The sequence below is a fragment of the Heteronotia binoei genome, chromosome 9, assembly GCF_032191835.1.
Source record: "Heteronotia binoei isolate CCM8104 ecotype False Entrance Well chromosome 9, APGP_CSIRO_Hbin_v1, whole genome shotgun sequence".
In the NCBI taxonomy this organism is placed as follows: domain Eukaryota; kingdom Metazoa; phylum Chordata; class Lepidosauria; order Squamata; family Gekkonidae; genus Heteronotia; species Heteronotia binoei.
Window position 1 is genome coordinate 123380523 of NC_083231.1, and position 12112 is coordinate 123392634.

At 52.6% G+C, this 12112-nt stretch overlaps 1 protein-coding gene across 1 annotated transcript in view; it reads left to right on the plus strand.

The window, feature by feature from the left end:
* The window catches only part of SIGLEC1 (sialic acid binding Ig like lectin 1), a 120054-nt gene extending 108865 nt beyond the window's left edge, over positions 1–11189 (plus strand). The window contains exons 18-21 of the mRNA XM_060247434.1: positions 3834–4136; positions 6427–6535; positions 8816–8914; positions 11048–11189. Coding sequence (XP_060103417.1) covers positions 3834–4136; positions 6427–6535; positions 8816–8914; positions 11048–11189 — 653 coding nt within the window. The remainder of the gene's footprint in view (positions 1–3833; positions 4137–6426; positions 6536–8815; positions 8915–11047) is intronic.
* Positions 11190–12112: the final 923 nt, after the last annotated feature.

The window sequence follows — 12112 nt, forward strand, 5'->3', positions numbered from 1 at the left end:
CTGCATGTTTGACGCCCCTGTTCTAGTCCCTGTACTTCTATTAGGCTGGTCCCAGTAGCCTTCTTCTGCGACGGGCCCAGGATATTCTCTTATGTAACTAACTAACCTATTTGGTAACCATGAATCTGGTGCTGTGGGAGAATGACCTTTAATAGTAAATCATTCTAACGCACAGGCGCAAGTTGCAAGGCCAGCGACGAGCAGGGAGAAGGGAGCGAGCGGGGCGCCACCACTTTTCGCTGCATCAGGCAGGCCAGTGGAGCGCCGGAGGGGCGGGATGGTGCACGAGGCTGGGCGGTGACCTGGAGGGGCGGCGGGGAGTGGGGAGGGAGGCAAGCTAAGCGCTTGCCTGGGGCACCAGAGGGGGAGGCGAGAGCCCAATTTGCTGCCCCCACCTCTCAGCGCCCTAGGCAACTGCCTAGTTTGCCTAGCGGGAGGGTCGGCCCTGAGTGGAGGAGTGGGGAATCCAACCGGGTTCTCCCAGATAAGAGAGCTCTGGCTGACCCAAGGCCATTCCAGCAGGTGCAAGTGGAGGAGTGGGGAATCCAACCCGGTTCTCCCAGATAAGAGAGCTCTGGCTGACCCAAGGCCATTTCAGCAGCTGCAAGTGGAGGAGTGGGGAATCCAACCGGGTTCTCCCAGATAAGAGAGCTCTGGCTGACCCAAGGCCATTCCAGCAGGTGCAAGTGGAGGAGTGGGGAAATCCAACCTGGTTCTCCCAGATAAGAGAACTATGGCTGACCCAAGGCCATTCCAGCAGGTGCAAGTGGAGGAGTTGGGAATCAAACCTAGTTCTCCCAGATAAGAGAGCTCTGGCTGACCCAAGGCCATCCCAGCAGCTGCAAGTGGAGGAGTGGGGAATCCAACCTGGTTCTCTCAGATAAGAGAGCTCTGGCTGACCCAAGGCCATTTCAGCAGCTGCAAGTGGAGGAGTGGGGAATCTAACCCGGTTCTCCCAGATAAGAGAGCTCTGGCTGACCCAAGGCCATTCCAGCAGGTGCAAGTGGAGGAGTGGGGAATCAAACCCTGTTCTCCCAGAGAAGAGAGCTATGGCTGACCCAAGGCCATTCCAGCAGGTGCAAGTGGAGGAGTGGGGAATCTAACCCGTTCTCCCAGATAAGAGAGCTCTGGTTGACCCAAGGCCATTCCAGCAGGTGAAAGTGGAGGAGTGGGAAATCCAACCCGGTTCTCCCAGATAAGAGAGCTCTGGTTGACCCAAGGCCATTCCAGCAGGTGAAAGTGGAGGAGTGGGAAATCCAACCCGGTTCTCCCAGATAAGAGAGCTCTGGTTGACCCATGGCCATTCCAGCAGGTGCAAGTGGAGGAGTGGGGAATCTAACCCGGTTCTCCCAGATAAGAGAGCTCTGGTTGACCCAAGGCCATTCCAGCAGGTGAAAGTGGAGGAGTGGGAAATCCAACCCGGTTCTCCCAGATAAGAGAGCTATGGCTGACCCAAGGCCATTCCAGCAGCTGCAAGTGGAGGAGTGGGGAATCCAACCCGGTTCTCTCAGATAAGAGAGCTATGGCTGACCCAAGGCCATTCCAGCAGGTGCAAGTGGAGGAGTGGGGAATCAAACCCGGTTCTCCCAGGTAAGAGAGCTAGGGCTGACCCAAGGCCATGCCAGCAGCTGCAAGTGGAGGAGTGGGGAATCAAACCCGGTTCTCTCAGATAAGAGAGCTATGGCTGACCCAAGGCCATTCCAGCAGGTGCAAGTGGAGGAGGGGGGAATCAAACCCGGTTCTCCCAGGTAAGAGAGCTATGGCTGACCCAAGGCCATTCTAGCAGGTGAAAGTGGAGGAGTGGGAAATCCAACCCGGTTCTCCCAGATAAGAGAGCTCTGGCTGACCCAAGGCAATTCCAGCAGGTGCAAGTGGAGGAGTGGGGAATCAAACCCGGTTCTCCCAGATAAGAGAGCTCTGGCTGACCCAAGGCCATCCCAGCAGGTGCAAGTGGAGGAGTGGGGAATCAAACCCGGTTCTCCCAGATAAGAGAGCTCTGGCTGCCTCAAGGCCATTCCAGCAGGTGCAAGTGTTGAAGTGGGGAATCAAACCCGGTTCTCCCAGATAAGAGAGCTACGGCTGACCCGAGGCCATTCCAAAAGGTGCAAGTCGAGGAGTGGGGAATCAAACCCGGTTCTCCCAGATAAGAGAGTTATGGCTAACCCAAGGCTATTCCAGAAGGTGCAAGTGGAGGAGTGGGGAATCCAACCCGGTTCTCCCAGATAAGAGAGCTCTGGCTGACCCAAGGCCATTCCAGCAGCTGCAAGTGGAGGAGTGGGGAATCCAACCCGGTTCTCCCAGATAAGAGAGCTCTGGCTGACCCAAGGCCATTCCAGCAGGTGCAAGTGGAGGAGTGGGGAATCCAACCCGGTTCTCCCAGATAAGAGAGCTCTGGCTGACCCAAGGCCATTCCAGCAGGTGCAAGTGGAGGAGTGGGGAATCCAACCCGGTTCTCCCAGATAAGAGAGCTCTGGCTGACCCAAGGCCATTCCAGCAGGTGCAAGTGGAGGAGTGGGGAATCAAACCCGGTTCTCCCAGATAAGAGAGCTCTGGCTGACCCAAGGCCATTCCAGCAGGTGCAAGTGGAGGAGTGGGGAATCCAACCCGGTTCTCCCAGATAAGAGAGCTCTGGCTGACCCAAGGCCATTCCAGCAGGTGCAAGTGGAGGAGTGGGGAATCCAACCCGGTTCTCCCAGATAAGAGAGCTCTGGCTGACCCAAGGCCATTCCAGCAGGTGCAAGTGGAGGAGTGGGGAATCCAACCCGGTTCTCCCAGATAAGAGTCCGCACACTTCACCACTACGCCAGACTGGCTCAAGCTATGATGCCCGGGCCTGCATGGCTGAGGTGAGCCTGATTTTGTCAGATCTCCACAGCCAAGCAGGGTCGGGCTTAAATAGTGCTAGAATCAAAGGCCACCAAGGAAGAACAGGGCTGCTGCGCAGAGGCAGGCAAGGGCAAACCTTTCTGTTAGGGTGATCTGTCCAGGATGTTCCAGGCTAGCCTGATCTTATCGGAGAGCCAGTTAGGTGTAGTGGTTAAGCGTGCGGAACCTCCTCCGACATTGTCGGCACGATTATGTCACCCGGAAGTGATGTCATTGCCGCGGCGATGTCACACAGTGGCTGCTCTGGGAATTTCCAGGAAAACTCTATGGTTTTCCCAGACACTCTAGCCGTTTGGGAGGGGAAACTCTATGGTGTACCATAGAGTTTCCCTCTCCTGAATGGCTAGAGCGTCTGGGAAAACCATAGTTTTCTAGAATGCCTAGAGCAGCAGCGAGCAACATCGCTGGTGCGATGATGTCACTTCCGGGTGGTGTCATTGCGCTGCGTACATGCTTTGTGCATGCACAAAAGTCCCCTGCCGGACAATGCTGGGGACTTGGCAACCGTACACATGTTAGGGGACAGCTGTTTGCTTGTTTGCCTTGCTTGTAGGATTTTAGCGGCCCTGCAGCTCAGAGTGGTAAAGCAGCTGTACTGCAGTACTGTGGTCTGAACTCTCTGCTCGCGACCTGAGTTCGATTTCGGCGGAAGCTGGATTCAGGTAGCCGGCCCAAGGTTGACTCAGCCTTCCATCCTTCCGAGGTCGGCAGAATGAGTCCCCAGCTTGCTGGGGGGGAAGTGTAGCTGACTGGGGAAGGCAAGGGCAAACCACCCCGTAAAAAGTCTGCCGTGAAAACGTCGTGAAAGCAACGTCGCCCCAGAGTCAGAAACGACTGGTGCTTGCGCAGGGGACCTTTCCTTTCCTTTCCTGTGGGATCTTATTGGGGGGGGGGTGGATTGGGGGAGCGCTGGGATTCATCCAGTCTTGCTCTTTCTATCCGTACAGACGCCCCTCGGACTCCCACCCTCAGCGCCTTCCTAGACAACCAAAGCGGGAGAGTCGGAATCCTTCGCTGCCAAGTCAGCAGCCACCCCCGGTCCGAGCTGGCCCTCTACAAAGGGGGCAGCCTCCTGGCTCACACCCAGCGGGGCCGCCCAGCAGCTGCCCCGAGGCTCCAAGTGCTGCAGTCTTACAACAGCCTCAAGGTGGAGATTCGGCACCTGGTGGCAGAGGATTCAGGGCGCTACACCTGTCTGGCCAGCAATCCCTACGGCAACGGGACCGCCGCCTTGGATTTCAGTGCCGAGAGTGGGTTGAACTCCCGAGATTGACAGCAGCGCAGAAAAGAAAGCTCGGCTTCTGACGGGGCGTTCAGGGGACACTTTCCCCCTGGATCGTGGTCCTGAAAGCTCTGGAATCGCCCGGGATCCTGGCCTTGGCCTTCTTCTAGCCAAGTGCTTAGTTCAGGGGTGGCCAAACTTGCTTAATGTAAGAGCCGCATAGAATAAACGTCAGATATTTGAGAGCCGCAAGACAGGAAGGAAAGAAGGCAGACATGCAGATAAATAGGTGGGGGAGAGGGAGAGGTGGAAATAAAGCAACTTTAACTTTGAATGAATTCTCCAATCCACCAGCGGGCTTGGCTTGGAGAAGTGATTTAAAGAGACAAAGGCCTTCTCCAAGCTGGCCAATGGGGCGGTGGGGGCTTCGAGAGCCACACAATACGTGTGAAAGAGCCACAAGGGGCTCCTGAGCCGCAGTTTGGCCACCCCTGGCTTAGTTCCTCCGGTAGAATTGCTGTCCAGTGCCTTCCTTAGCCAGCTGCCATCTTGGTCAGCCCTATAGGCAGGGTTTTTTTAATAGCAGGAACTCCTTTGCATATTAGGCCCCCTGATGTAGCCAATCCTCCAAGATCTTACAGGGCTCTTCGTACAAGGCCTACTGTGAGCTCCAGGAGGATTGGCTACATCAAGGTGGTGTGGCCTAATATGCAAAGGAGTTCCTGCTACACAAAAAAAGTCCTGCCTATAGGTTGGCTGACAAAACCCCCACCCCTCATAGAATCATAGAGTTGGGACCTCCAGGATCATCTGGTTCAATCCCCCACCCCCCGCACAAAGCAGGAAATCCAGCACCCCACACTGATTCCTCCCCTCTACACCTCTAAGAGGCATTAGTCTGCTTGCGTGAAGGGTTGCCAACCTCCGGGGAGTGGCTGGAGACCTCCCACTATTATGGCTGGTCTCCAGGTGACAGATCAGTTCCGCTGGAGCAAGAGGCTGCTCTGGAAGGTGGACTCTATGGCATTTTGAAGTCCCTCCCTTTCCCTGACCCACCCTCTTCAGGCTCCACCCCCAAAATCTCTGCATACTCCCCAACCCAGACCTAGAAACCCTACTTGAAGAAGAGAAGAAGATGATATGGATTTTGCGGCTTCCAATCTCCTTTCCCTTCCTCCCCCACAACAGACATCCTGTGAGGTGGGTGGGGCTGAGAGAGCTCTGACAGAAGCTGCCCTTTCTAGGACAACTCTGTGAGAGCTATGGCTGACCTGAGGCCATTCCAGCAGCTGCAAGTGGAGGAGTGGGGAATCCAACCCGGCTCTCCCAGCTAAGAGTCTGCGCATTTAACCACTACACCAAACTGGCTCTCTAGGTTGCGTAGGACTTCCAGCCTTCCAGGTGTAATCTTGTGTTTGGCACAGGGCACTCTGGCTACTGCTGCACCCTGTTACACTGAGAACTTCCAGTGTATTCTTCCTCACCACCAATCCTTTTGGCGCATTCCTAAGTATTAGCCCAAACCAGATCCAGGTCTCCTAAAATGAGACTCATGACTCCCTCTAGTGGCAGGTGTTCAATCTCTAGCATCTCCACTTATTTCAGGTTTTTAATTCAGGTATCGATCCTCCACTTTTCTCCCCGGTGGGGAGCCAGATCCTCTCAAAACACCATTCTCTCCTCCTCCATTTTACAGGTTAGGCTGAGAGTAAGTGACTGGCCCAAATACAGAGCTCAGCATTTCGCTGGCCCAGGGGGGATTTGAACCTGGGTCTCTCACATCCTAATCCAACACTCTAACCTCTACACCACACTGCCTCTCATTTCAAGGAGCAGGGGATGCCAAAGTCCTTTACCCTGAAGAGCCTCTGCCAGTTTAAGCCCTTCAAGGAATCCTTTTTGTCTCTCTGTCTCTCCGGCTTTCTTCATCTGTGTGTGTGTGTGTTTCTGTCTCTCTCTCCCTCTCTGTGTGTGTCTCTGTCTCTCTCCCTCTCTGTGTGTGTCTCTGTCTCTCTCTCTGTCTCTGTCTCCCTCTCACTGTATCTCTCTGCCTCTCTCTCTCTGTGTCTCTTTGTCTCTCTTTGTCTCTCTCTCTCTGTGCGTCTCTCTCTCTTTCTCTGTGTCTCTGTCTCTCACGGTTAGTCAGTTGCAGCTCCTTCAGAGGCCTCTCAGCCCCCCCCCCAAGTCTAACTTACTATCTAGGGTGCATAATGCTGAAAGAGCTAGAACTTAAGACTGCCAGACAATCTTAGGATCTCCTGGCTGTATTACCCACAAGGCCATATGATAATTAATGAGTCAATCCTCTTTGCCTGCAGCTCTCTCTGATCTCCACTTCTTCAAAGTCATGGCAGGGGTCTTCGTTGGCATGGCTTGCGCAGCTGGGCTTTGCGCCTCGGCCTTTGGCGTCCGCAGAAACTGGAGCAGGTAAGGTTGGCATGACTTCTGCCGATAGTTAGAGGGGCCGGCCGTGTCTTTGTTTACTGAAAACATTTCTTAGCCACCTTTGTTGTTCACAGAGCTCAAGGCAGCTTACAGGATACATAAAATACGTAGGATACATAAAAATACATAAAAGCAGGGCTTTTTCGAGCAGGAACACCCAGGAATGCAGCTCTGGCTGGCTTGGCATCAAGGGGTGTGGCCTGATATGCAAATAAGTTCCTGGTGAGCTTTTTCTAAAAAAAAATGGTGCAAGCACCAATCGTTTCCAACTCTGGGTTGATGTCACATCGCGTTCTCACGGCAGAGTTTTGTACAGGGTGGTTTGCCATTGCCTTCCCCTTCCGACAAAAAAAGCCCAGTGGAAAGCAATGGTGACATTGGGGCGTGGCCTAATATGCAAATGAGTTCGTGCTGAGCTTTTTCTACCCCCAAAAAAGCCCTGCACAGAAGCAAAATTTTAAAATCCCAGTTTAGGGAACTCCCAGTGGCCAGTTGGTAGAGGTGATGGATAAAGGCTCCGCTCCAGAATTTTGAAGTCTCCCTTCCGTTTGATAGGGTTGCAAGCCTCCAGTTTGTAACTGGAGATTTCCTAGAATTATCTGATCTCCAGGTGACAGAAATCGAGTCCCCTGGAGAACATGGCTGCTTTGGAAGGTGGCCAGTATGGCATTATACTCCATGAAAGTCACTCCCCTCTCCAGGATTCACCCCCATCAGATCTCCAGGAATTTCCCAGCTCAGGGTTGGCAAGGCTAATTTCTGGAGCACCCCCCCACACACACACACACTGATAACATCACTGAGTCACATGGGGGTGCCCAATTCAGCACCCCCAGAAGGCCAGAGCCCTAGGCGATCTCCTAGTTTGCCTGTTGGCAGGGTTGGCCCTGGGTAGAACCTGGGGAGGATGGGACTTGGGGAGGACCTGCCTACCTGAAGGACCGTCTCTCCCCACATGTTCCCCAGAGAGTACTGAGATCGGGAACTCGAAATCTCCTAGTTATCCCCGGGCCAAAAGAAGCCCGCTTAAAATCTACCAGGGACCGGGCCTTTTCTGTTACGGCCCCCTCCTGGTGGAACCAGCTGCCGGAAGAGGTGAGGGCCCTGCGGGACCTCGCCCAGTTCCGCAGGGCCTGTAAGACAACCCTCTTCCGGCTGGCTTATGACTAGCTGGTACAAGAAACTAAGTGTAGTTATACTAGAGGTCTGCTGTCCCTAATGTTTTAAATGGTTTAAATGTTTTAAAATTTTAAATGTGTTAATTAATTTAACTGTTTTTATGCTTAAATTCTATTTATGTGAAACTTTGTGTTGTGAGCCGCCCTGAGCCACTTGTTCGGAAGGGCGGGATATAAATTATAATATAAATAAATAGGGGAGAGACTTCAGCAGGGATATAAGTCCAGAGAGTCCCCCCTCCAAAGCCACCATTTTCTCCAGGGGGGACTGATTCTCTGATACCCAGAGATCAGTTCTACTTCTGGGGGGATCTCCAGGTCCCACCTGGAGGTTACCCATCCCAGTTCCATCACCAAATAGATTATCAGCTGGAAACACTGAAAGCAAACCATAGGCAAAGACTGCAGGGCTTTCATCTATGGGGCAGGGAGCAAACAAGATGGTGAGAGGTCTGGAGACGGAGTCCTATGAGGAAAGGTTGAAGGAGCTGGGTGTGTTTAGCCTGGAGAGGAGGCAGCTGAGAGGTGATAGGACCACCATCTTCAGGTTCTTGAAGGGCTGTCATGTAGAGCAGGGGTGGCCAACGGTAGCTCTCCAGATGTTTTTTGCCTACAACTCCCATCAGCCGCAGCCATTGGCCATGCTGGCTGGGGCTGATGGGAGTTGTAGAATAAACATCTGGAGAGCTACCGTGGCCACCCCTGATCTAGAGGATGGTGTGGAATTGTTTTCTGTGGCCCCAGAAGATAGGACCAGATCCAACAGATTCAAATTAAATCAAAAGAGTTTCCAGCTCAACATGAGGAAGAACTTCCTGACTGTTAGAGCAGTTCCTCAGTGGAACAGGCTTCCTCCTCGGGAGGTGGTGGGCTCTCCTTCCTTGGGGGTTTCTAAACAGAGGCTAGATGGCCTTCTGACAGCAATGAAGATCCTGTGAATGTAGGGGGAGGGGTTTGTGAGTTTCCTGCATTGCGCAGGGGGTTGGACTAGATGACCCTGGAGGTCACTTCCAGCTCTTTGATTCTATAAGCAAGGGAACTGTGGGTCACCCCCTTGGCCAACTGCCGCTGTGCTCTTTTCCAGGATAAAGGAACAGCGGAAAAAGTGGAAGCCGTGGAGAACCCAGAAGGTGGAACTGGTGGAGATGGACAAGAAAGTAGCAGAAGCCCAGGTGATGAGGTGGTGAATCCAGCCTCTTTCCCCAAGATACAAACAGAAAAGGTGGCTGGTGGAGAACCAGCAGCCCTGAAGACAAATGGTTTTTTACAGAGCGTTGAAGTCTGTTTGGGAGCGGGCTCAGGGCTCAGGCACCCACCCCAGGTTCATGCTGGCCAAGAAGAGTTCACATGTTTTTGTCTAGTTTTGAAACCAGCATGACCTGGGGTGAGCATGGGACAAAGGAATTCGGTAGGAAAAATCCAATGCATGGCTATAGGATGGGGGAGACTTGTCTTAGCAGTAGTATGTGCAAAAAGGATCTCGGGGTCTTAGTGGACCATACGCTGAACATGAGTCAACAGTGTGCTGCTGTGGCTAAAAAAGGCAAATGCCATTTTGGGCTGTATCAACAGAAGTTTAGTGTCCAGATCACGTGATGTGATGGTATCACTTTACTCTGCTTTGGGAAGACCTCACCTGGAGTCTTGTGTTCAGTTTTGGGCATCACATTTTAAGAAGGATATAGACAAGCTGGAACGGGTCCAGAGGAGGGTGACGAAGATGGTGAGGGGTCTGGAGACCAAGTCCTAGGAGGAAAGGTTGAAGGAGCTGAGCATGTTTAGCCTTGAGAGGAGACGGCTGAGAGGTGATAGGATCACCATCTTCAAGGACTTGAAGGGCTGTCATATAGAAGATGTTGTGGAATTATTTTCTGTGGCCCCAGAAGGAAGGACCAGAACAAATGGGTTGAAATTAAATCAAAAGAGTTTCCGGCTCAACATGAAGAACTTTCTGACCGTTAGAACAATTCGTAAGTGGAACAGGCTTCCTTGGGAGGTGGTGGGCTCTCCTTCCTTGGAGGTTTTTAAACAGAGGCTAGATGGCCCTCTGACAGCAGTGAAGATCCTATGAATTTGGGGTAGGTATTTGTGGGTTTCCTGCATTGTGCAGGAGGTTGGACTAGATGATCCTGGAGGTCCCTTCCAACTCTATAATTCTATGATTCTATGAAATATTTATTTATTTAGTGGACTTATATCCCGCCCTTCTCACCGAAGTGTCTCAGGGCGGCTCTTAAAGCTGCTCTTAAAGCAGAACTCAACCTGCAGTTCACAAGCATCACTGCAGAAGGGGCCGTGGTGGCTCAGCTGCAGAGCATCTACTCGGCATGCAGAAGGTCCCAGGTTTAATCCCCAACATGTCCAGTTGAGAAGGATCAGGCAGCAGATGTTGTTAAAGACCTCTGCCCAAAACTCTGAAGAGCTTCTGGCAGTCTGAGTAGATAATACTAGCCTAGATGGATCACTAGTGTGGTCCAGAAGGGCTGAACAGCCACTGTGTGAGACAGAATGCTGGATGAGATGGACCACTGGTTTGATCCAGCAGGACTCTTCTGATGTTCTTCTCAGGGGAAGGCTTCAGCCTCTCTGCCCTGTTGTTGGCCCTTCAGAGGAACTGACTGGCCACTGTGTGAGACAGGAGGCTGGAAGAGATGGTCCCTCACTGGTCTGATCCAGCATGGCATTTCTGATGTTTCCATGAAGGCCTCAGCCTCTATGTCCTGTTGTTGACCCTCTAGAGGAACTGGTTGGCCACTGGGTGAGACAGGATAGATTCATGGAGGATGTCTATCAATGGCTACCGGTTTGGTGTGGTAGTGAAGTGCGCAGACTCTTATCTGGGAGAACCGGGTTTCATTCCCCACTCCTCTATTTGCAGCTGCTGGAATGGCCTTGGGTTAGCCTTAGCTCTTGCAGAGCTGTCCTTGAAAGGGCAGCTGCTGTGAGAGCTCTCTCAGCCCCCTCCCCACCTCTGTGTGTTTGTTGTCGGGGAGGAAGGGAAAGGAGATTGTGAACCACTCTGAGATTCAGAATGAAGGACTGGGTATAAATCTTCAGTCTTCTTCTACTAGCCATGGTGGCTGAGGGAAACCTCCATATTCAGTCCTCTCAGAGCAGTTGTTTCCAGAGAAGTTCTCTCAGAGCTCTCTCAGCCCCACCTGCCTCACAGGGTGTTTGTTCTGAGGAAGGGAAGGGAAGGGAAGGGAAGGGAAGGGAAGGGAAGGAGATTGTAAGCCACTCTGAAACTCCTTCGAGTAGTTAAGGGTGGGATATAAAAACCAACCCATCTGATTGAGCATCTTGGATCTTTCCACAGCGGAACGAACAAGATCCTGGAGTTCCTCTTTGTGGATGATTCTGTTCCAGCCATCCGAGGCCAGAAGCAAAGGGCAGAATTCCCCCAAGGAAACCCCCCTCCGGCCAAAGCAGCACCAGCTTCTTGTGAACCGCAGAAGTAAATCTCCAGGGGGCACCTCTTCCTCCTCAGCCCAGGAAATAACCAGTTGTTTGTCACTTCCTCAGAGGGGGGAAGCCGGAAGCACTGATTTAACCCAGGTTTCAAAGGGCTCCATAGTCCTGCCATTCCAGTTTCTCCAGATTTCCGCCACGCTCAGATTTCATGTTTGAAAGCTCCCCTTGGCAGACAACTAAAGAGATCATCCCGCCCTTTGTCACCTCTTGCCCACCATCTCCAACAACGGAGATGTTGGCCAGCCCCCATCGGCCTCCCATCGGAGAGCCAGTTTGGTGTAGTGGTTAAGTGTGCGGACTCTTATCTGGGAGAACCGGGTTTGATTCCCCACTCCTCCACTTGCACCTGCTGGAATGGCCTTGGGTCAGCCATAGCTCTGGCAGAGGTTGTCCTTGAAAGGGCAGCTGCTGTGAAAGCCCTTTTAGCTCCACCCACCTCACAGGGTTTGATTCCCCACTCCTCCACTTGCACCTGCTGGAATGGCCTTGGGTCAGCCATAGCTCTGGCAGAGGTTGTCCTTGAAAGGGCAGCTGCTGTGAGAGCCCTCTCAGCCCCACCCACCTCACAGGGTGTCTGTTGTGGGGGAGGAAGGTAAAGGAGATTGTGAGCCTCTCTGAGACTCTTTGGAGTGGAGGGCAGGATATAAATCCAATATCTTCTTCTTCTTCTTCTTCTTCTTCTTCTTCTTCTTCTTCTTCTTCTTCTTCTTCTTCTTCTTCTTCCCCCTCCTATGGGCAGAAATGAGAGCCAGTTGGGTGTAGAGGTTAAGTGCACGGACTCCCCCTATATCTCCAGGAATTTCCGAACCTGGAGTTGGCAACCCTAAGAGCACGTAAACTCCACACTCTTAGGTAACTGAGAGCCAGTTTGCTGTAGTGTTTAAGTGCACAGTTTGGTGTAGTGGTTAAG